This window comes from Telopea speciosissima, chromosome 2, assembly GCF_018873765.1.
Source record: "Telopea speciosissima isolate NSW1024214 ecotype Mountain lineage chromosome 2, Tspe_v1, whole genome shotgun sequence".
Classification (NCBI taxonomy): Eukaryota; Viridiplantae; Streptophyta; class Magnoliopsida; order Proteales; family Proteaceae; genus Telopea; species Telopea speciosissima.
The window spans coordinates 76,425,977-76,450,215 of record NC_057917.1 but is presented as its reverse complement, the minus strand read 5'-3'; the positions used below and the strand labels follow the sequence as shown (position 1 = coordinate 76,450,215).

The 24,239-nt window shown below is 38.8% G+C and overlaps 1 protein-coding gene and 1 pseudogene across 2 annotated transcripts; both read left to right on the top strand.

Annotated features, from left to right (window-relative positions):
• Nucleotides 1-2,459: 2,459 nt before the first annotated feature.
• LOC122652183 (E3 ubiquitin-protein ligase DA2L-like) lies at nucleotides 2,460-11,140 on the top strand. Of its 2 annotated transcripts, none has more exons than XM_043845859.1 (9): nucleotides 2,460-2,755; nucleotides 2,978-3,464; nucleotides 3,646-3,697; nucleotides 3,790-3,835; nucleotides 3,988-4,069; nucleotides 4,167-4,311; nucleotides 4,420-4,519; nucleotides 6,431-6,497; nucleotides 10,300-11,140. In XM_043845859.1, exons 2-9 carry the CDS (start codon nucleotides 3,273-3,275, stop codon nucleotides 10,906-10,908), a joined length of 1,293 nt encoding a protein of 430 aa, XP_043701794.1. In that variant the 5' UTR covers nucleotides 2,460-2,755; nucleotides 2,978-3,272; the 3' UTR covers nucleotides 10,909-11,140. The 2 variants fall into 2 exon arrangements, with proteins under 2 accessions (XP_043701794.1, XP_043701795.1); XM_043845860.1 differs by having other exon boundaries at nucleotides 2,462-2,755; nucleotides 10,327-11,140.
• Nucleotides 11,141-12,562: 1,422 nt separating this feature from the next.
• On the top strand, nucleotides 12,563-19,728 carry LOC122651131 (annotated as a pseudogene).
• Nucleotides 19,729-24,239: the final 4,511 nt, after the last annotated feature.

The window sequence follows — 24,239 nt, the reverse complement described above, 5'->3', positions numbered from 1 at the left end:
CAAGTATATCTCAATTATATATCGAAAAATATATAGATTCGTCACCACTTGGCATATGGCACACATGTAGATAGACCAATGGAATAAGTGAACTTAGGTCAAATTTCAAAACTTAAACAAGCATGGAAAGTGATTAAAATACGGGTTTAAAAATTCATATAAAATTACTTACAAGTAAGTCATTTTCATTCTATTAGAATACAATGACATTTACATAATTTTTTGTCAAATTGAACTCACTTTTGACGAGGTCGGAGGGGATTTGAGGTCCTCCATAACATGGATCCACCTATGTATGCCCAATGACAGGTGATGACAAATTTTTTTTTTCTAATATATAAATAAACATTGTGACTACCAAGTATGGTACTTAGTCTCATTGCAAGCAAAATAAAGAGAAGGGAAATCAAATCAATACTATAATGGAAATTTTTGTAATCATTACCTTCAATGATTGTGCAGTTAATTATAAAACATTTCTAACAGATTTTTTAAATTTTGGAAAAAGATTATCGGAACTGTTGAGGGAGGGTACACCATACATTAGCATATTCTCTCTATCTCTCTCTTATATATATATATATATAAAACCGTTCCATCTCACTTCACTGGTGCACTCCTCTTTGCCGATTGTAAGAAAACCCTTTCTCTTAAATTTATTGTACTTCACAGTCAACTCTTTTTATTTGAAAAATATAATAAATATTATATATTAAGATAGGGAACACGTTCCCAGTATGGGGAGCTTGGCCCTTGCACTAGCACAGGGGCCAATGGGTGTGCACAAGCATTAACAGAGGCGAAATTTTGCCTTTCATGGGTTGTAAGGGGATCATTTCGTTCCATCTAGTATTTGGGTGCAAGCGCCATACTCAGAGATAGAATCCTTTTCATCATAAAAATATTACTACTAAGTATGGTAAAAAGTTTTAGGTAGGCTACACAATCATAATTATAAAACGGGGAAGCGTTCTTTGTAGGGGAGCTTAGGGGCCACGTGCTCATGATAGCCAATGAGAGCCTACGTTGGCATCTCGGGGGTGGGATTTCTGCCATTCATGGGGTTGGGGTAGTCATTGCCCCCACTATGTTTGGGCGTGGCCTACGTTCCCCTAGAAAACATTTTCCCTTATAAAACTTTCATTTTGTTAAAATTGATTTCACTTCTTTTTAAATGCAAACCAAATCAAAGCTTAGATTTTTTTTTTCAACAAAAAAAAGAGGGGAAAAATATCACTCTCCCCGCAGCATCCTCTATGTCTTCTCACGTGGGGCAGTGAAATGACTACCCCATCCTCCCCTTTGATCCCGGTGCACGTGAACCCATTGGCCTCTGTGCTGGTGCAATGACCATGCAGCTTGATAGAAAACCATTCCAAAGAGAAAATAAGAGGAAAGGTTGAGGGTAGGCTAACACCTTCTTTTCTCCTTTTTCATATACAATGACCTCTCTACTGTTGTCTACAATATTGTTCCATTGTTCCTCATTGGTGCGCTCACCTCGCCTATGCCGTTTGCTCAAACAAACCTCTCCTAGCCCCAACACCCCCCCCCCAAAAAAAAGAAAGAACTTTGTCTAGGACTATAGCCTACGTCAGCACTCTCATGAGCCTATCTCTCTCCTCTCTACGTAAAAAGACACCTCTACCCACCTTGTTTTGAGGAGGAGAGATAAACACATTGGAATATTGGTGTAGGCCATACTATTTTTTTTTTGATAAAAGGTGTAGGCCATACTCTCGAACAGAAAATTGCATCCAAAAAAAAAAATAGGAGTATTCTCTGTGGGGAGTGCAAGAGCCACGTGCATGAGGCAGCAAATGAGAGCGTGGACTGTTATCTCAGGGCAGGGAGGACATTTCCCTAGTGGGGGCGTGGCCTGTGCCCCACAGAGAACATTTTCCCCCAAAAAAAATAATAAAGCCTTTTTTTTGGGCCCAATAACATCCGTGTACGACATCCCCAACACCCTAAGTCCAGCCCAATCCCTGACGTGGGATTGCCAAGCCCGGAGACGATCCACAATATCTTTATTGACTTTTTTCTCTTTTGATAGGGCCCACACTCACAATCATTGCAAAAGAGACGTAAAGATATTACATTATTACATATATATATTGGCAATATAAGGGTCTTTACGTCATTATACTTCGTTGATGGTTGACGCTACGGTTACGCACTACGCTTTATCATAAAACGTGTATTCTCCAAAGTGCACATACAAAACTTGGTCCACCACCTGACTTCCCGACAATCCACGTGGACATATATATCTACACGTCATCATACTCCATTCTTTGTTCTGAGGTAAACAGGGCATTCCAGTAATTGAATGGAATCCATAGACCCTTTTTCGTATTTTGAGTTTTTCTGATTCTTACCCGGTCTACTACTCTACCATTTCGTACTGTTCTATCTCTGCTGCGTCTTTTGCTTCTTTTCAGCCATCCCTGGCTCGATCTTTATTTTCGTTTTTTTAAAGTGTCTCTCGTGTCTCGCCGAAGAGAGTACAGAAACCGGAAAGAAAACAAAAGAATCAGAGATGAAGTGAGAGAAGAAAAGAGAAATTTATATAGAAATAGAGGGAGAGGTCAGAGGTTATCTACTACTGTTTCTTCTGAGAAAGTTCTGATCTTGTGCCTGTTCCTGTTGGCAAATCTTCTCGATCTCCAATAATTTCTGAATTCTCTCTCGAAGAATTCTTGCATCGAAATCATCGTCGGTCTGGATTCTGTCGAATCAGAGACTGCAAATGGTAACGGTTTATCTTATGGTTCAAGGATCTCTAGGAGGAATTCGTTTAATTTTCTAGCTCAATCTTTGGTTTGTGTGTTTGATTTCGTGGTTAAATAGTTTGAAGCACTGCTTTTCTTCAATTAGTGCGTTTAATTCTCTGATTTTTTTTTGTTTTTTTGGGAGGGGAATTGAGGTTGTATGTTTGTTGAGTTCACTTGGTGTGGTTTTTGGTGACTTGCAGGGTATGATGAGGTTTTGCTGTAGTGGTTTCGGATTAATGGGAGTCGAAGACGGGATTTTTGTGGTGGATTTTGTTCTGTTTTGAGCGCTAGGGTTTGGTTTTTAGTTCGTTCGACTGAGTTCGTTGACTAGTGACTTTTAGTGTGTTTCAAATTGAAGAGGATTTGTAATTATGAGTGGACTGTGTTGGGGTATTTTTGGGAAGGAATTCAAAGCTGTTGGTATAGTCGTTAATTTGGTTTGGGAGCGTTAGGAAAAAAAGGCTGAAAAGAGGTGTTTTTCGTTATTCTTTCTCTATGGGGAATAAGTTGGGTAAGAGGCGGCAGATGGTCGATGAGAAGTATACAAGGCCGCAGGGGTTGTATCAACACAAGGATGTCGATCATAAGAAGCTGAGGAAACTCATTCTTGACTCCAAGTTGGCTCCATGTTACCCCGGGGACGAAGACTGCGCCTTCGATCTCGAAGAATGTCCAATCTGTTTTTTGGTTAGTAAATTCGTTTGTCGTCTTTTTCCAAATCTCCATGCAATTTTAGTTTTTTCCGGATGTCACAAAAGACATGCTGCAGGCCTTATATCGGATGCTGGTTTGCAATTGGGAATTCTTGTGAGTTTTATAGTGAAACCACTCTAATGAAACCATTTTGATCGTACTTGTCTTCTTTTAGTATTACCCGAGTCTGAATCGCTCGAGATGCTGCATGAAAGGCATTTGTACAGGTATGCCATCCTAATCTAGTTCTAGCTTTCCAAATGTTTCTTAAATATTTGTTGAAATGTGAATTAAGTCTTGATAGCGTGTTCATTGCCAGAGTGCTTTCTGCAGATGAAGCCTCCTCATTCAACTCGTCCAACACAGTATCCTTTGCCTGTTGAATCTGAATACTTTCTTGAGTTTCAACTGTTCATGTTTTTGCTGCAGATGTCCCCACATCTTCCATGTCCAATTACGGGTGATTTGTTTTATAATCTTAATGATAATTTTCTTTTTTATACTTAACCATACGAAGATGCCCCTTTTGCAAAACCTCTAATTATGCTGTGGAGTATCGTGGAATGAGGTCAAAAGAAGAAAAGGGCATGGAGCAAGTTGTAAGGAAATTTTAATGGATTGTTTTATCCTTGTGGAGCTTTCAAAGTTCTCCATTGCTAGTGCATGTTGTAGATCTTTGTACTGCTTTTATTTCAGGAAGAGCAGCGGGTTATAGAAGCAAAAATAAGGATGAGGCAGCAGGAGCTTCAAGAGGAAGAAGAGAGAATGCAGAGAAGACAAGAGATGAGTTCCTCCAGCAGGGTTATGGCTCCAGCAGACGTTGAATATCAGGATGCAGCGTGTAAGATCACTTTCAGTTTTACCCAGCATTCATTTGATTTCTTATTATTAATATCTCATCTACTAGAAACTTTAGTTCTGGTGGTATAACTTGATTTATGTACCACAGTGCCATCGTTTCATTTCCCTGTGGAAGACGATGAGATGTCTTCTCAGGATTCATGTGTTGTACCTTCAATTATGCAATCTTCACGTTCTAGGCAGAACAGGTATGTGACGTTCTTGCTCTGTCGATGATCATTTTCTTTCAATTTATCATTGTGTAAATTCTTTCATTGGATTTCCTATGCCTTTGCTGAGAAATTATCAAGGTTCTAATTATTTTGCTAGAAACATAGGAACTGGCAGATAAATCTCTGATCTGGTAGCATACACATAAAAAATTAAAAGCAAGAAAAGAAGTTAGGAACAGCAAGAATCACTAATCTGCAACACTATTTACTTAATAATCATACTCAAACCGATACTTTAATCACATGTATTCCAACTTGGAAAAACTAACATTATAAGTTAAACCATAAAGCACTCTTAAGTCCCCCCCCCCCACCAATATAAAAGTTACTATTAATGGTAAGTTTCTTGTCTGGTAAAATACTATGAATAGTAACTTAATGCTTACTATAACTGGTGAAACTGGGTTTTACTATAGACCGTAAGAAAACCCTAATTACAATGAATTGTTTTTTTTTCCAATTCAACCAAATAATCTTATTAATTAAGAAAAGCCAAATTTATTAAACAATATTATAAGACTTACTATAGTTAGAAAAATTAGGATTTACCATTACAGAAACCAATGTTTTTATTTTAAAATTTGATTCATAAAAAGTAAAATGAATAAATGAATAAATGCTGTAAATTATATTGATTTAGAGATCAACAAATTCATCAAATTGCTAGCTATAAATATTCGTTAGGTGTTAGTTAGTCATCTTGTGATCTGTGTCATAGAGTTGGATGATGCTTACTGTCAAAGTTGGGCTTCTCATTGGGCAAATTTGGAGATTAAGATGTACAGAATTTAGTGGTAAGAGCGATTCAGGAGGTGTACCTCTCCAAAGGCCGCAGAATTGTATTCACTGTATCATCCTGTCTGGTTAAACACTTCAGATTCAGATACCAACCTTTGTACTCCTAGGTGGGCTGGAATTCAATGACCTCTTCAGTCTTCAATATCTTTTAGTTGTGGTTGTGTGGTCATTATAATGTCTCTATTGATGTATTTGATTACTAATATTTGAACCTGGAAAAGTCCATTCTTTAGGTTTTGTAAGGCAATGAATACATCCCTGTGGAAGTAGTTGGGAGGCTATGCTGATGATCCTCTGCAGCTTTACCTTTCTTTATGAGGTGTTGCCTTAGTGATGAAAACTAAATTTATTAGTCCACTAAAAGTTATAGGTTCTCTAAAGTATGCTTGTTTCAATGGAATGCATCCTTAGACAAAATTTAAACAGTTGATCATTCTATTATAAGGGAAGAAAATGAAACACATGTTTATGACTTGTATAGAGGGCGATGAGTCTACGAGTCACTTGTTTCATTTTTACAAATTCATATGGGATTTTAGTGTGAATTTCTGTTCCTATGTGGTGTTTATTTCAAGGAGGTGTTTGCGGGGTTGACTGCAATGTGAAAGGAGAGCACTATAGGATTTTGCCTTCTATGGTATCCTTGTCAATTTGGGAGGGAAGTAAATGAAAGGCTTTCACACATTAGAAGAAGGGGAGAGGAAAGTGAAGATAAGGTGGTTCATTGAACATCAATTTTCGAATCAATTACAAGATGTTAATGCTTATACGGTTGTATTCTCTGACATGGATTATTTGTTCATGCAATTATGAAATCCTCGTTCTGTTTAATTCATAGACTATACTGCATCACTATCCTGGAATTGTCAAGTTGTATAAAACCTGAACAGGACATGTGATTAGAAAGTAGTGATGAGCATTCTGTGATGTGGATTTCTAGTTACCATTGTTGTATGCTTGTATTTACTTGTAAAATCAACTTTTATATTGTGATGCCATATAGCCTTCATATTATGTAATAGATTTGTTTGAGGAGTTACTTATTTTGGTTCTTGTGGAGATTTATTTTGTATTTGGCACAAAATGCAGGGAAGATGAATTTGACATGGATCTGGAGGATATAATGGTCATGGAAGCAATCTGGCTTTCCATTCAGGTGATGTTCAGGATAGCTAATGTGCACACATAGATATCAAATTTGAAACCATTTGTAACATATTTCATCTACAAAAACTTGTGCACTGTTGTTTTTCCTGAGATTTTGAGGAACCTCTTTTTTTTGTTGTAATTTTTGGAATAATCTTCAGAGTAAAAGCGTAGTTACATTTTTTGAGTTCATTTGCAAGGTTTATCTGAGTGGGATTAAAAATTGAGCTGTAGATCATAAGTCATTCAGAATTACTGAACCAGTTCAATAATGCAAATCCATTTGGGATGGGGCCTCATCAATTTTTCATGGAACTCTGCCTCCTTATATGCCCATTTTTGCTTGTTCTCTGGCCACAGATCATCTAAATGCATATGTAGAAAGAAAGAAAAAATATTATGAATTAATTTAACCTGACATTCCAATAGTTGAGTTTATTCTTTGAGCTGATTTTCCTAATTTTATTGAACTGTGTTCCAAACTTCCAAAAAAAGTAGAATTAAAGAACAAATTGAATGAAAATGTACCTAACCATCCAAGAGATGAGTTTATTTCTTTTAGCTGATGCTCCCACATCTGTTGAACCTTCAAGTATGCACTAGTTTATACATTACTTTTGGATCGTCAGGTGATCATGAATTTTTGGGTTTTGATCCATCAGGAAGTGATCTGTCTATTTGACATTTTGGGTTTATACATTGTTTGACATTAAGGTGTAATCTTCATATCTTAGACTACTGTGTTAAATAACCATAATGCAACTGGTGGCTACAAAATGGAGAATATTAACAGAAGATACATGAATAGATTTGGTGCTTTTAGTTTTGTGAGCTCACAAACTGCTGGTGGAAATAAAGAGTAGTTGTTAAACCTGGTCACTTTTCTTTGAGGTTTTGCTTGTCATGAAAAACAAATTGCCAGTAGTACAGTGTGAAAAGAAGTCCATGATCTTATAGACTTGCTGGTTTTTTCTGGCAGCAGAGCTTACCCTACTTGCAAGTCTTGCTGCAAGTGAGCTAGTGTTTCTTCCGATGCTCTCAATCATAACAATGATGCTGATGCGATATTGTCAATAGATATTGTCACCTTTGGTGTTTGTATGGGTTTCAAAGATCAGATTTGCAAGCCAACAATCTATAGATTAATAAGGCCTATATCACCTTATGGAAGAAGCTAAAGTTTTCACATTCTTGGAAGTCCTCTGGCAATGCTGAGGATTTAATTAGTGTGGGGTCTCCAATCATTTCTTGGCAATTCTGATCTGGATCAGTTCAGAGCAGCTCAATATTAGTCATTGTAAACGAATTAGAAAATAAAGGGGAATGAGGAGAGCCATGCTGAAATAAGCTGATAGAAAGATGGACTCACCTTCGATTTGACTAGAGACACTGCAATTTACTCATTGTAAACGAATTAGAATATGGCTCAACACCCAAAATAGAAGGTAAACTGTAGCCAATAGGTTTAGGATGTGTGGCCCCGTCCACTGAGTTTCTGCACCATATTTTCATGGTTAAAACCAGTTGTCAACCAAGACTAGCATTATCATTTGGGAGACTTAAATGCAAGGGTGCTGGACCCTAGGAGATTAGCTGCTACTCCTGCTAGACTTTTTGCTGTGCAGTTCCGTAGTGAGATCCCTCCCGTCTCTGTTTGTGTTGTGTAGTATGACGTCCACTTCATGTTTGACTCTTGTTCCTTAAATTGTCCCTTCGCATAGTGGTGCTGTGAGAATCCAACTCTGCTTTCTTCTTCTAGCTTCTGTAGCAGGGGCGACCTAATATTATTTGTTTGGGGTTAGCTTGCTGCACAAAATGTGTTCCAGAACATATGGGACCCATCCAATGAATTGAAGGGTTGATTTTCTTTTAACTTGCAGCTATGTATTTTTGAGGGTGTAGCTTGATTTTCTTCAGTATTTGCTACTACCTAAATAGACTCTGGATATTTCTCCCAGTTAACTCTCTTGAAGTTTCTAGTGAAACAAGAATTTCTTTGCTCCTTGCAATTCTGTTATTTTGGTGATCTAGTGGCTTTCCTTTTTTGAGTTGTCTCCCACTCAGGTTAGGCTTCACTTCTCTATTTTCTGTAGTTGGAATTAGAACTCTGGTTGCCAACCTGCCATACATGATTATGACTTCTGCAAGTCTATTGTTTCGGTGATTGAGTAGCTCACGTGTTAGGGACCCTCCTAAGAATCAAATCTGGAGTTGGATCACTTGTTAGGGACCTCCCCCCTCAGAATCAAAGGGAGTGGATCATTCAGGGGAACTCTATGAAGCGATAAGTCCATGCTTCCCTACCAATACCACCCTTTCTTGCCTATGAATCAATTGCATCCTTCTCTGTAACTATTTGATCTATCTCAATAATTCAGGCTTTATGGGTTTCCTTTGTTCTACCAAGAATTCTTTCTGGAATCTATCTTTGTATGCATCCTCTCCTGCACTATTTACCTGGACATGGCTGGCCAGCAAGCTCAAATGGAGCAGATTCTTGTAGAACGATGAAAATTCTTCCCTCTGTGATTCTTAACAGCTAGTTACATTGTAATCAGAACATTGCCCAGGCGACATCTAAGCAAACTATGTAGGCATTGTGGAGCATGGACTGATTGCCTCATGCAGGAGTGAGTGCTACCAGCAAAATGGTTACGTATAACTGTGACTGCTAGCTCTTGACTTTGTTATTTTTTTTGATATTTGTCTAAATCCTTGCATTGGGCATTCAGATGCCAAAATATTGTAATTATTGTATTGTTTTGCTGTTGGAATTCACTACTTTGGGTGTGTTAATATTGTGTTCCCTTTTTTTGGTTTTTAAGAATTTAACATCTTCTGTTTCGTTGCGCTATTGTAGTTTTTATATACTATTCCTTGATTTAAAGTAATCGTTGTATCCTTTTGCCGATGAATAGGCTCAGTTTGACCTGGTTACAACTAGTCAATGCTTCACCCCAAACGTGGATACATATTGATTTGCTTGGAAACCTTGGCAGATTGTTAATTCAGAAGCTCTTCTGCATGAAAATTTGGTGTCAATGACCATAAACCATGATTACTTCTGGTGCCCATTGTGGCACCAGAAAGGGAATGGCAAATTTGAGTAAATAGATGGCTTGTATCCCATCTGTTGCATTTGAAGGGTTCAAAATTAGTGTATTGTTAAATCCAGGATTTTCTGTGAAGAAGCTTGACTGCAATTGTTTCAGCTTCACCGTATTGAAAACAAAGTGGGCTACCGGCTATTGATGATATAGTATTACAACAGAAGGGACTGGGTTCTTGGGTCAGAGCAATACATGAAGACAACCCACTATATCATAGGATAGGACTTGATATATAGATGAGGTCTATTGATCCCAGATTCAGATAATTCATCTGCTAGGGTACTTAGCAGGTTGTGTTTTCCACTAAAAGATATATTTCTTTAAGCACTTGGAAATGGCCTTCCTATTATGATACAGATATCTCCTGGGCATCCATCTGTCAACTTCATGTCTTTTAAGCAGATGAGTCAGATTGGGTAATGGCCATTGATGATCTTTACGTTTGTTTTTGGAAGTTTTGAGACAATATTCAGGATATATGGGACTTAGAAGGAACTATGTTTGGAAATCCTAATTGTAAACTAGTATTAGTCTGCTACTGTTATTGCTACCACTACCACTCGTAATACAATTTATAGTGCCTAGGTGGCATACTTAAACCAATTTTACAAATTAATGGTGTTTTCTGATAAAATTATGCATAGACCAATTTTACAACTTCTCAGTTTTTTTCCCCTAATCCTGCTTCATTTAATCTCACAGAAATCTTGCGGAAAAACAAATGTACAGGTGAATGATGCTCAGAGACATCCAACTCCTATTGCTGCTACACCCACAGAGCAGTTTGTCACCAGAGATCATTATGCTTCTCCAGCAATGGTTCCATTGGCTGAAGCATCGTCTCCATCTGGTGGTCTTGCTTGTGCAATTGCTGCTCTTGCTGAGCGTCAGCATATGGATGGCAATCCCTCCACTAATGATGTTGGAAATTCTAGAGCTTTCAGCGTGGTCACAGCTTCTGGAATGTCATCCAATGGAACAGAGAGAATGGCAGATAATTACCCTTCAGGCAGCTGGATCGATGTCTCACCGGACAGTGGAAGGGCAGTGTCAAGGGAGGAGGGAGAGTGGGGAATAGAGCATGGGTCAGAGGTTGCTGAGGCAGGGACTAGCTATGCCGGCTCAGATGCCACAGTAGATGCAGGGGGAGGTGGATCTTCTCTACAGGATGGTATGGATGACCGGTTTCAGCCTAACATGACGGGGGCTGTCATGCCTGAGAGTTTTGATGAGCAGATGATGCTGGCAATGGCTGTTTCACTAGCAGAAGCTCGAGCAAGAACGAGTACTCAAGGATTGGCATGGTTTTAGCTGGTGAAGCTACCCATTGGTGGCTTTCTTACCCCCCTTGTACTACTCCTGCCCTTTCAATCTCTCCCCATTCTATCAGGGGCTTGAGCAAGACCAAGTGCTCAAGGGGTCAAATTGCTTTTGCTCAAGTTACCATTCATTTGCTCTCACCCACTTGGTGAGGTCTTTTTCATCCTGTTCCTGTTGTTACTACGTATATAGATGTAAAGATGGAAAGTTTGTTTTGAGTTGATGTAAGTTTCTTAGGCGCATGAATCAGAATCATGTAATAATCTCACCCTCCCCACATTCCTACACACACACACACCCAAAAAGGAAAAAACCCACCCCATCCTCTAGAGAAGAGGGACAAGTGAATCTGAAACTGAGACGGAGTGTGAAGTATACAACATATAGTGAGTGAAAGGATCTCATTGAACAAGCTGGAAGGGAAAGGGAAAGAGAAAAAAGGAGAATCTGCAACTGAGAGACTGAACTAAACAACATACAGAGGATCTCATAGAACATGCTGGGCTGAAAAAAAAATTATGAAATAGTATGGAGAGCTATGAAGGCGTAAAGGTTCATCCAGCCTCATTTGTGGGCTTAGTGATCTAGTATGCAGGTCACTGACATTGGTTCCATTACAACAACCGCCCCCCCCCCCCCCCCCCTCCCTCTTTCTTCTGTGTCTCAACTAGGTGGCAAGGGTTTCTCTAGGTGAGCACTACTAAGGAGGATTCTCTTGGTTGGGTTGTTATTTCTACCTTGTGCATGGTTGATGTGGACAGTCCAATTCTTGGATAAAGCCCCACTTGGATTAACCATTTGGAGGATAGTGTGGATTTGTCAGACATCAAATTTGTGCACATGCCTTCCATGAATTGAACATTGATCTCTTATTTCCATTTGCTGTTGGAATCTTGACTAAAATTGATGTGTGAAATTTGCTCACATGCCTAACAAGAAATTCTTTCATTGGGGCATTCGACTAGACACCATGCATGGGAGTCAAGTGCGATTAATCAAACATCTGCAGTTATCTTCATTTGAAAGAAAGAAAAGAACAAAGTATTTAGAAAAGAAAAGAAATGAAATAAAGAATGGAAGAGGGTTAGCCCTTCTCATCCATGACTCCAGTGCCATAGGTGTCAATGAGCGAGTCTAAAACATGATCTAATAAGGGTGTACCAGTTTCGGTTTGGTTTTAAAAAAGCCCGAAGTCATTTAAGGATCTGCGAGGACCTCAGATCTCCTTGGGCTGACTGGTTACCACAAAAAATTCAAAAATGGGTAAATGGCAAAATAGCTAGTACCCTTCACGAATATGTTAAAAAGGGATTCTGTTACTGCTGAATCTACCTAATTTCTCTAAGGGAAGAGTCACCGGCGGAAGCTAACCAGGAGCTCTTCTCTCAATCTCTCAATTTCTTATTTGCAATTGATATTGATGTAGTAATGTAGGTCACATCAACGCTTGCAGAACCGTCCAGAACCATGATTGGTGGGTTCTCCATACAAAAATACAAAAATTCAGAGAATCCTCCTAATCCATTAGGTGTAGGAGGTCCATGCTCATCATTCAAGGTAGCTGCACTATTGCTTACTTTAGTCATTCTTTAAAGGGAGAGGGTTGGGTATGCAGCAGCTCCAAGTAAGTTAGCGACTGTGCCCAATGGAGATGGTGGAACGAGGAAGGCATGCAGAGGGTGGGAGAGAGACAGACAAAGGCTGGGTAAGCCACCCGTTTACACAACCTTTCCCTTCCTTACAAAGGGTGAAAAATCAAACTCGGTCTACATATGAGAAGGAAATGTTAGGTTTGATTATGTGTATAGATGAAGTAGTTTAGGGCACATTTGCTAATCGTGATGGAATACTCTTCTACGAAGGATAGAGAATTTAACTTTATTGGGACTCGTCATAAAGTCAAATTTTACAACACAGGTCATGAAGAGCTCCATAAAGACTTTCAAACGAATAAGAATGGCTTTTTATTAAGTGGACATAAGAATGCAGGTACGAGAATTTCTAAAAGCTTGTGACTTTTGTCGACAAAAATAAAATTGCGCATGGAGGGTTCAATGGGGATAGGTCTGGAGACACCTGCAATAAGACTAGAGAAAACTAGCTCTAATACCATGAACCGAGAAACCCAATTGAACCAACCAGTCAAGTTCTTCATTGTTTTAACTTGGTTTAAATCGGGGCTTTATGGCTAGGTTAACAGTATCTGAACTCAAACGGGTCTAGAATGTAGAGAGATAAAAGTAGGGCAGTTTGTAACCCAACCCAACAAATAGGAAAATCTGATCATGGGCATGGGTTTATTTAGTATTTTTTATAGGAAAGAGGTTCTCCACCAAGGAGGGTACGCTTGCACCCTCTCTCTTCTCCTCATATGAAATGATCTTATTATCCTCTTATGAATGAAATTGTGCTGTCGCACCTCATTGGTGCACTCCTCTATGTTGTTTGTTCTGAGAACTCCCAGTTTGATATTAGGGTCTAGAGGGAGGGTTCACCATGACACCAGTTAAGAGGGGAATCTCCCACACCACCCTAATGGTAGCAAATCATATAGGACCCACATGATCAAGATAAGAAATTTAAAAAAAAAAAAAAAAAAAAAAAAGAGAAACATAAACCTCATGTGAAGGACCGACTCCTCTCCTTGGAGGCATTTGCCCAATGAGTTTTTCAACGGTTGGGCTGCCTAGCACACATTCCGGTGCATGCTCAATGATGTGTGCCAATCAACCTAGTCGTCGGATGCTCATTGGGCTAGCGCGCTCATGGGAGAGGTGCCGGATCCATAGATATTACACTGGCGTCATAGGAAACTTTTTCACTAAGACATATTAAAGAGGAAGAGGTTGGGAGTTGGGAGTTGGGAGTTGGGAGTTGTTGAGAGACATACATAGGGAAGGAGAAGGTAAGCATGTGAGCCCATCCCAGCCATTAATCCTCACATGTTGTACCCTCCATCCTTTAACCACTCTTTGGGTTTCCACATGGAACTGTCTTCCTTCCTTCATGCTTAAGTCCTAATCCACCTAAAAGATAAACATATTTGCCCCATATACTAAATACAATAGGGACAATCTTAAGTATGGGAAACCAAAGGAATGAACCATTCCATAGATATTGGTGTGTTAGGCCGTATCCACTGTACAAGGCTCCTCTGAGGAAGATCAAATGTACGGAGCCTTCTGTTTCTAGAGAAGTTGTTTTCAGGACTTGAACACATGACCAAACATTCTATAGATCTAGGTGGGTCTCACATATTAAATCCTTAGAGCCTTGGACTTGGAGGACAGGGACCCTAGATTAAATCTAATAGAAACAAAATTTAACTTAAATTCATCATCCACCCCACCCCCACCCCCATGCATCTAAGATTTTTAAAACTTGGAATCAGGAAGAAGACTATTCTCCATCGATTCTAATTTGAAATCAGTTGGACTCATTCAAAGGTGGTTTGACTTAGTCAAAACTTGGTTACTCAGAATTAGGATCGATTGGTTCTATGTCGAATTGGCTAATTTTGATCCAATTTTTGAACCACATGCATTTCATCAAGTCTTTATTTTGGTTAGAGGTGTCAAAATGGAAGCCAACCGAAAAGATTGATCGGATCAAATTGAAATAGAGCAGACCAAATGAATTCGACCGGACCAACCGCTGAGGCTGACAAGGAGTAATTGAAACCGGGGTAAAAAACTGATTAAAACCCAGAAAAACCAATAAAAATGGATAATTTGTAATAAATCTTCCTTTTATAGATGAAAAACTGAAACCAAACCGATAATAAACCAATAAGATATTGTTAAGAGAAGCTGATAAGATTCCAAAATTGACCGATTAGATGAATATCGGTTGTGGTTTTGATTTTATAGATTGACTAATTATAGGTCAGAAATCGAACCAAAATTATATAGGAAACCGAAAAAGCGACCTAAACTGGACCAAACCAACCATCTAATAACCTCCTTGATTTTTGTTGTCAATAAATGTTGAAATATGGTTAAAAAAGTTCTAAACAGTAAATGAGGGTTGCGTTGGGTATAAATTTTACTCTTAAAAAGTACTTTTGACCCATAAGTAATTTTTTCCGATTGTATGTACTCGTGAGTGTGTAGAAATGAATTATTTTGAGCGTTACCAAACACAACCCAGATGACCACAAAATTTAATGGAGCTGATTTTCCAATATGGAATTTTTTTACCGTTTGTTTCAGTTTTACATTGTCAATGTAAAATTTTTTGTGTTGAAAAATTTTCCAATGCTTTTTTCTATAAAACAAACAATCATTAGAACAATTTTCAACATGTAAAATTTTGCACGTCAATTTTTTTTAATTGAAAATTTTCAAGTAAAATGTTTGGAGTAAAATTTTATTCTGACACAAACAGAGCCAAGTGGAAATCCTTCAAATTGAGGAGATATGTATACTATTGAGAGCCCACAGAGGCACAGACACCTTCCCTACCATCATCAGCAATAATAGAGGCATAAGGCTCAGTAATGTACTTCCAACACAATTGTATCACGTGGACTACATGTGCTTGAGACCGTTCTAGGTGATAACGTGCTTCAAGAAAAAGAAAAAAAGAAAAACCGCCCCCGAAACATGAGACTCCATCAATTGCGGGGTTTGGTGAAGGTCATAATGTGTGTAGCTTTAATCTCATTTTTTAGAAAGACTATATACAGATTAAGATTCAAACCCATGATCTCTTGGTCACAATGGAGCAACCTTATTCTAAACACAGTGCTCACAAACAAAAAATAACAAAAAGATGAAATTATGAGAATCATGAAAAATGGATCATCTGCACCACATGTGAGAGATAACCACTTATCTTTTTTGTTTTCATTAAATACCTTTTTTCCTTCTCCTCCTACTCTTCTTGTAAAGGACAAAAAAGAGACCGGTGGTTATATCTCAGATGTATGTCCACTTGCACGTACGTGGTGAGGAAGCCGACTCTAATATTCCCACAAGATCTTAACACGTGTCATTCATTATTCTGTGTAACTACATGGACCACAACCTGCAAACTTGTAGCAGAACCAGCAAAACAATATTTCATTAATCATAAATAAAAGATTCCGATCCAACGCTTAGGAATCCTCTAGGGTAAGAAACAAAAACAGTCTACCACTACCGTACGGTCACTGTACCGTCACTGTAGGAGAGAGAGAAGAGTGGATTATATCTGTTCTTCAATTTGAAACTTCTCATGTTAATTGATTATTATATAAAGCCCTTAAATTAAATTAAACAAACAGTTCCTACTAAAGCACGCTTAAGTAATTTCGTGGAACGCTGTGTTCTTTATGTTGGGTATGGGGTTTCAAAATTAATTTTAGCGCCTTTTGTCAGGCTGTCAGCTATAAATTGAAATCCCACTCTCATCTGAGATTCTGATCTGACATTTTCATTTAATAGTTTAAAATTTTATTTCTGTTGTCTTTGTTAAGCTTTACTTGCTTCTTCGATGGCTTGATCTCGTCCTCTACTTTCCCAAGTTTCTGCAGAATGAAGACATTCTCGTAGATGCATTTCCTTCTTCGACGCTAGATTTCACATTCAGGTACCGCGGATTTCTTTTCTAGCTTTTGATTGAGATATGTTCTGAGTTGGAGGTCTCTGTTTATGGATTCGCTTGCCAATCTTGATTGAAGATCAACTTCGAACCTTTTGGCGTTTTAACTTACACACGAAAAACTATGGAGTGGCAATGCTGTTCTGGTTTTGGATCTGATTCTGATCCCTGGCAGACTAGCCGATACTCGAAGATCTGAAAGGAGATGAGATGTTCCTTTCTCCATCTCTTTTCCGCTATATATTTTTCTCGAACTTAGAATCGTTTTGATGTTTTGTTCTTCTAAACTCTTCCGATTTTCTTCGAATCGCTACCAGATGTTTTCCTTACTTGTTCATTCTTGTTTAATAGTTTACACTAATCACAATCGATAGAGATCTTCATTTTACTCGAGAGAATGCTTGTAAATAAGCTCCTATATCCGCTCGATACGCCGATCTTCATTTTACTCGAGAGATTTTCTTCGAACACTTCAGTTGCAATATCGTTGTAAATCAAGCTCATTGTGACAAGAGAAAACTCCATTATTATAGATTCAAAATAGCTCGTAATTGAACAACAGAGAGCAGCAGAGATTCCTACACTGAGGTTGAGTTCTCAATCGTAAAGACTAGACTACAGATTATAGGACTTTGTAGAACGGTCATGCCCTACTTTTGAGGTTGGCAGGAAAGCTTCTTTGCCAGTTCCCATATTAGACCAATGCATTCGCTTCACTGCAAAAGCTTTTTACACATGGAGTTCATTAATATGGACATTTTCACTTTTAGAAAGGAGTTCTTAAGATCTGCAATTCCCATAAAGTTTTTAACTCCATATAATTTTGCCACGTTTCATCCATAAAAACTTTTTTTTTCCATTTTTTTGCATGACACAAAAATTGAAAGCATGTGCCTACCTCTGCAATTTTTTATTTATTTATTTTTCATTTCATGTGTTGTCATCTCACATTATTTGTATTATATTCTAAAATATCTAAGATCTTGTCGTTTTATTATATGATACACTCTGCTTTTTGCAGAGAGAGTAGTACGGTGTCTCTGACCGTTTCAACGCCTATCCTCTCTTCCACTCTGCTGGTCCGCTTGCCAGAGAGAGCTTAAGAACGATCAGATGCCACGATCGAGGTCGGTAAACTTCATCTGAAATGACGATTCGATTCTTTGGTACTTTGTTCCTTCTAACCGTATTTCGTATTTTGGCACTGAGAACTGTAGACCTGTAAACTGATCGGTTCGGCTCGAATACAGATTGGATGTAATTGGATTCGAATATTTTTTAGTCGAATATGGATATTGTTTACACCTCTGTCTTGTGTAACCCAAACCTTCCTCTCCTTAGTGGATACAATTCACTCGCAATCCATAGTTTTAGATCATGATTCTCTTTTCTTTATATTCTAGAACCTATTAAATCTTCAAAAATCCTTAAAATCGTTATTTTTTTAATTTTTTATAATTAAGTATTTGAACTCAGATTTTTATCAGAGTATTTGAATATTTTTCTGAATATTTCTAATCGAATGCAAATATCCCTAAACGGATACAGATTTGAATGGAATTCGGATTTTCGATTATCCATTTACAATCCTCCTGAGAAGAGGCTTTTCTGCTCTCTCTCTCTCTCTCTCTCTCTCTCTCTCTCTCTCTCTCTCTCCTACTAGTTTGTTTATTTATTAGGTTCTTCTTTCTCCTCCAATAAAGCGTTTATGATGATTTGATAGTTGGTTCGCTGTGGTTCCAATCCAATTGGTAATGGATGGTTGTGGTTTTCCTTATTCAAAGTAACGGCCATGATAGAACAGAAATATTCCGATTTAAATGTCCTGTAAAGTCATCGTAATAAGTGGAACAGAAATCCTTTTTTTTTTTTCATTTTTTTAAACTTTCGGAATAGTTGGTTATTTAATGTGCTTTGCTTCGTCTGTAGAGGGTCGGAGTTGCCCCAGGGGCAATCTCTCCGGGGTCCACTCCCTGTGCGAATTTTGAGCTCGTCTGAGTCTGACTCGCAGAATCATCACCAGCATCATCAACGACCCACAGTCGATCGGAGCCCGAAGGTGGGAGTTGCAGACTGGCGATCCCTGCGGAGCTCTCACCTTGACTCGTTACAGCAGAAGAAGCTGGGAACCCGCATTGCCGACTTAGAATCCTAACTGGGTCAAGCTCAGGAAGAGCTCAAGAAGCTTAAAGACCAGTTGGCTTATGCTGAAGCTGCCAAAAAAGAAGCTCAAGCAGAGCTTGAAAAGAAAGTCCAGAAACCAATCGTCCAGGAGATCAGCAAGGAAGAAGACTTACAACCTTTTTCACCCCAGGAAGTCTATGAATCATCGCCATCAAATGTGAAAAACCTCAGCAATCCAGACGAGTCCACCGACGTCTTTAAAGTCCCAGTTGAAACTAAAGCTACGCCGGACCTCAAGCTCGAGCTTACAGAAATGGGGACTGAAGAAGACAACGATGCGAATCAAACAGAGAAAGTGGAGGATTGTGTAGAACCACCACAAACACCGCCGTTGCCGGAGCCTGAGAAGCAGTCATCTGATGACTCAGCCCTCTTGAAAGACCAAATCAATTCGCTAAATGAGAATTTGCTAGAGAAGAAGAAAGAGCTGGAGCTATCAAGAGAAGAGAACGAGAGGCTGAAGAAGCAGGTGAAGGACGCAGCAGCGAAGGGTGCCTCAGCTTTAGCGAAGGAAGAAGAAAATGACTTGAAGCTGGCCAAAGTTGGAGAAGAGCTTGAAGAGATTAAGATTAACATGTGCATGTTGAAGAAAAAGCTTGAAACAGTGGAAGCAGCAAAAGCGATGTTGGAGACAGAGATGAAGAAGATGAGAGTGCAGACGGAGCAGTGGAAGAAAGCAGCAGACGCAGCTGCGGCGATACTGTCTGGTGGACTGGAGATAAACGGAAAGAGTGCTGCAGACCCGTGCGTGTCCGTGGATAAGCACCTCGGGAGCGGCTTCGGAGCGAATGATGGGTCCGGCAGCTTCGTGGGTTCGCCTCTCCTGGCTGACGATTTGGAAGATGGATTCGGAAGCGGCAAGAGGAAGGGTGCCGGATTGCGGATGTTTGGTGATATTTGGAAGAGGAAGGGCCAGAAATAGACCGGTTTCGGTCCGCTCTTGGTCTGGGCTGATATATTATTACCTGTTACGGCCCCTCTCTTAGTTCTTTTTTAGGATTGCGAAATAGTTACTCACTGTTTTGCACGGCCCTAAATTTGCCACGTGGCAAGTGCTCTCTCATAAGTTGTCAAAACTGTGACATTAATCCCTAGAAAGTGTAGTTGGTGTATTTTGGCCCAGCTTGAAACAGGCCAGTCCATGCAAGACGGCCTTTTATAAAAAGCTGCTCATCAACTTCAACTCTCTTCGTTATTGTTTAAGAATTAAATTAGTATATTGGTAGTCTTTTGGTTTTTTTTTTACCTCTTTTTTGGGGTAGAAAAATTAATAGAAACCCGGCTAATCAGGGTCCGGTTTATTCAGTTTAGGTGGGTTGTTCTTCTGTTAAACGTACTCTCTGGAGTTCCTGCTCTCTCGGCAACTCATCTGGTGATTTGTATTTCATTTGCTGACATTTCGGTGTTAATCTCTCTTCTCTGACGATCTAAATGATCTGTTTTGTAGGATATGTGCCCTATTGGATTCATTCCTTTCCTTGTTCATGGTTAAGGTTTGTATTAATTCCCTTCTACCCTCAAAAAATAAATAATCAATTCAATCTCACTTCTAATAATGTCGATCATATGTAGCTTTGAAAATGGTTGAAAAATCAACTTTCAAAAACTTCATTAACTATTGAAAATACTCCTAGGCTGTGTTTGGTATGGAATCTTGGCACGCATTCTTGGTTGATTTCATATTCTTGGATGTTAAAAATAGCATTTTTTAGGGAAAATTACATTGTCACCCCCTGAGGTTTATATTAAATACAAAATGATCTCCTATATTTTTAAATTATATAATCACACCCCTTGAGTTTAGATTAATTGTCACCGTCAGCCCCATTCCGTTAGTTAATTAAGTTAATTATAATTTTAAATGATTAATATAACCATTCTATGGTGTGAGCTTACTATTTTGCACATAGGGCATTCTAACTTCCTACCCCCTTTCCCTGTTACTCGAATCAGAAAGAGGGTGTAGGATTCTAATTGAATTCATCGGTATCTGTCGTTTCAATCAATCTTCGTTCTTTCACTTCATCTCTCTCGCGCTACTACTATAAGTTTCCATCTCTTCTCACTTTATTCCTAAATCCTAGTATCCTGAAGTGGGTCGTACATGTTTAGGGATTGAAACCTACCGGAAATATGAGGAGCAGCCCTAATGGCCGCATTCTGAGTAGACAAGGAGGATCATAAAAATAACGTAATTTGTTCGATTGCTCTTCTGCATTTTCATGATTATGCCCAGGATTTGAAAGAACAGTTTTCGAGAAAGCCTTGATTTGGCTCAAGAAGGCAAATGCCTTGATCAGTCGAACAAAACCCTAGATGAAATGTCGCCACTGAACTTCTTGTTTGCTAAATTGATCACAGAAGCTGGTGAGTTCCCCAAATTGAGAGGGATTTGCCCTTCGAATTGGTTGTTGTTGAGGAAAATTGCGTCCAGGTTCTTGCTGAAGAGATCTTAGGAATGGGTCCTGAGAATTTGTTGGGTGAGCATCCAGAATAGAGTGTTATAGATTAATAACCCACCCTTGTTAGATATAGACTCAAAGGCTTTAAGTACATCATAATATCAGATTAGGTGGGACGAATCCAGTGTATCTACCTACATATGAGACAAATCAACAAATCAGATGAAAAAAGACTTTTGGCCATCGGTGTATCTCTGAGGAAAGCCTCCCAAGATTTTAACTCAACTCTCTCTCTCTCTCTAGAATTGCTTAAAGATTTTGTTTGTTGTTTTTTTGGATGTTAAAAGGATATTTCCGTAATGGGTTCCTATGGTTTTTATCTGTTTTCGTTTCTTTGAGGTTAACCAGAATCATTGAACATATAAACATATATAATTGGTCTTTTAGACTACAAACTGTGTGGGTTCATGAGTCCAAGACGTTCAATGTATGTGTGTTAGTTTTGTGTTTTGGATCATTGGGGAATGAGTTACCTTCTTCCAGTGAAAGGGCTCGAGAGGAGATTGTTACTGAGGTGTAGCTCAGTTAGAGCTGAGAGATCTTTAAAAGTATTAGGAACAGTGCCTGAAAATTGGTTGCTATTGAGGTGAATGAGGGTGAGGTCTGAGAAGAGAGTGTTATTTCACTAGAGAGCCTTGAAGATTGGCCTGGTTCAGATCTATCCCTCTCACAACAAGGTCGCCGGAGGAACCAGATATTTCTCCATATTGAGTGCTCAAACAGAAAATGCCTCTGTAAGAACAGACATTGGAACCTACCCATGTGCTTAAGATGCCCAATGGGTCATCGGTTATTGCAAAAATTTCCATGCCTGAAGAACTGTGTAAGCTGCATTTAGTTTTTCATTTGCAATTCCTTTCCCTACATGAAGAGGAAGATGAATATGCAGATTTTGATTTTGGTTTCTCGTTAGATCTCTGTTTCGAGTTAGGAAGATAAAAGTGCTGAGGTATGGGTGCTTTTAGGTATGGGGTTGAAGATGTTGACTTGTGTTCATAGAGATTCAGTGAACAAGAAGAAAGGGTTAGAGAGGAAAGAGGATGAAGAGCTGAATGTGCTTGTGAAAGATGAATAGAATGAAACAGAAACAAAGTCAAGAGGAAGAAGAAAGGATTAGAGAGGAAAAAGGATGAAGAGCTGAGCCGCCTTGGTTTTTGGTTTATGATCTTAGAAGAGGGCAAAGTTGGCATTTTACATTGTATTGTTTAACCTTTTTTTTGTTAATGATATTAGATGAGGGCAAAGTTGATATTTTACATTGTATTAGTTAACACCGTCCACTCAGGGGGTGCAATTGTATAATTTAGAAACACAGAGGATCGCTCTGTATTTAAGATAAACCTCAAGGGGTCGTAGTGTAATTTTTCCTTGTTTTTATCGTATGAGAATACAAAATCAACTTACATTGCATCCAAAGATTGCATACCAAATAACGGTGATTTTTTTTCTATCATTTGCTAACACTTTAATTTTAGCCGAGGGAGTATCTAAATGACACCTCTTTGTTGTACTCATAATCTAACTAATGAAAATATTCCTAATGTAATTCAAAAAAAAAAAAAAAAAATCCTAATATGATGATGACAGCTAGTGATTTGTCTATCCTTTGCTGACACCTTAATTTCAATCAAGAGTGTGTCTAAATGAAAGTTATGAAACCTATTTGGTGTATTTAGAATTCGACATCTTTAATTGTCTCTTGTTATATTTATGATCTGATGAAATTGAAATAGAAATCATACCAAAACAGCCCTAAGTGGAGATGAGACGAGAACTTGACACATGGTTAATCCAAAATAGGGACTTGCCATCTAGTAGTTATGGCAATCCTCCAGGATTTCTCCACGTGGCTGAGAAGGTTACCCCATAACAAAATTCTTCCTTGATGAGCATACTTATCCTTTTCCATTTATGTATCGAATTAAAAAAAATGACAAATATTATTCTCGGGTTTGGATTTCAAAGGAAGATTGCTTATGTAGTTGCACCTTATGGAAGACCGATGTGATAATTTTATTCATTTGATATAATAAGTCGCTTGGATTGACAAGGTGTCGCCAAGTAATTTACCTAAAATTGTTTTTAAAGAAAAAAGAATTCTGTGAGGGGCGTAGTAGCTGTGTCTAGACACAAAGGGGGGCAAAATGACCATCCCGCCTCCCATAAAATGTAAATATGATGCCTAGATACATGCTTTTATACATGCTCTCATTGGCCCATGCATATAGGGGCCACGCTTCCCCGCAAGAAACACTTCCCATATATCTCACATGTATTGAAACATTCCCTTGAATTATTTAGCCATTTTCATATTGGCCTACACCCTTTCATAGTTATGGGCTTGTCAATGCTTTACCTTTCCAGCTGAAGAAGTCCATTTGACATAGACGACGCTTCAAGAAGTTCTCCCCTACTGCAAGATCTTTAGCTCACACCCTCCAAAAAAAAGTTTTTACTTTGGGGATGTCAGGATGTGTGAGAGGAGAGTAGGGGTGCAACCGGGCCCACATGTGTGGGAATAGAGTAGGGGTGCAATTAAGCTGGAATTTTTAAAACTCTAGGTTAACTTAGCTTAATCTAGGCCCAACTCAGCGTGAGGGCGAACTGGGATATCGCTGCTCAGACCTAGCTCTATCGGACCCAACCTAGCTTGGCTTGATTAACGTTTGATTTCCCTATTTTTGTTATTTTAGGGCTACAAAGAGTCTAGTTAGCTTGATCTGTTTTTTTAATCGTATATATGATATCATTATGAACAATTGTATAGTATATACAACTGGCGTGCGCATGGATTGTACAAATTCTAACCCTTAAGTTTAATGAATTTTTCTTTTCCATAAAAAAAAATTGTATAGTATATATTTTATATATACAAAATTAAACCAGATCAAGCTCACTCCGAGCCTCAAACCAAATCTGACCTAGACCTACTGTAGACCTGAAAATCTCAACCCTAACTCTCCCTGCGGGCTAATAAAGCCCAACCCATGCCCTATCAGGCTCAGAGCAGGCTGGGTGAGCTCGAGCTATGCTAACTTCGGATTCGGCTCCTCTCCTTGGGGGCATCGCCCAATGAGTGCCCAATAAGGTATC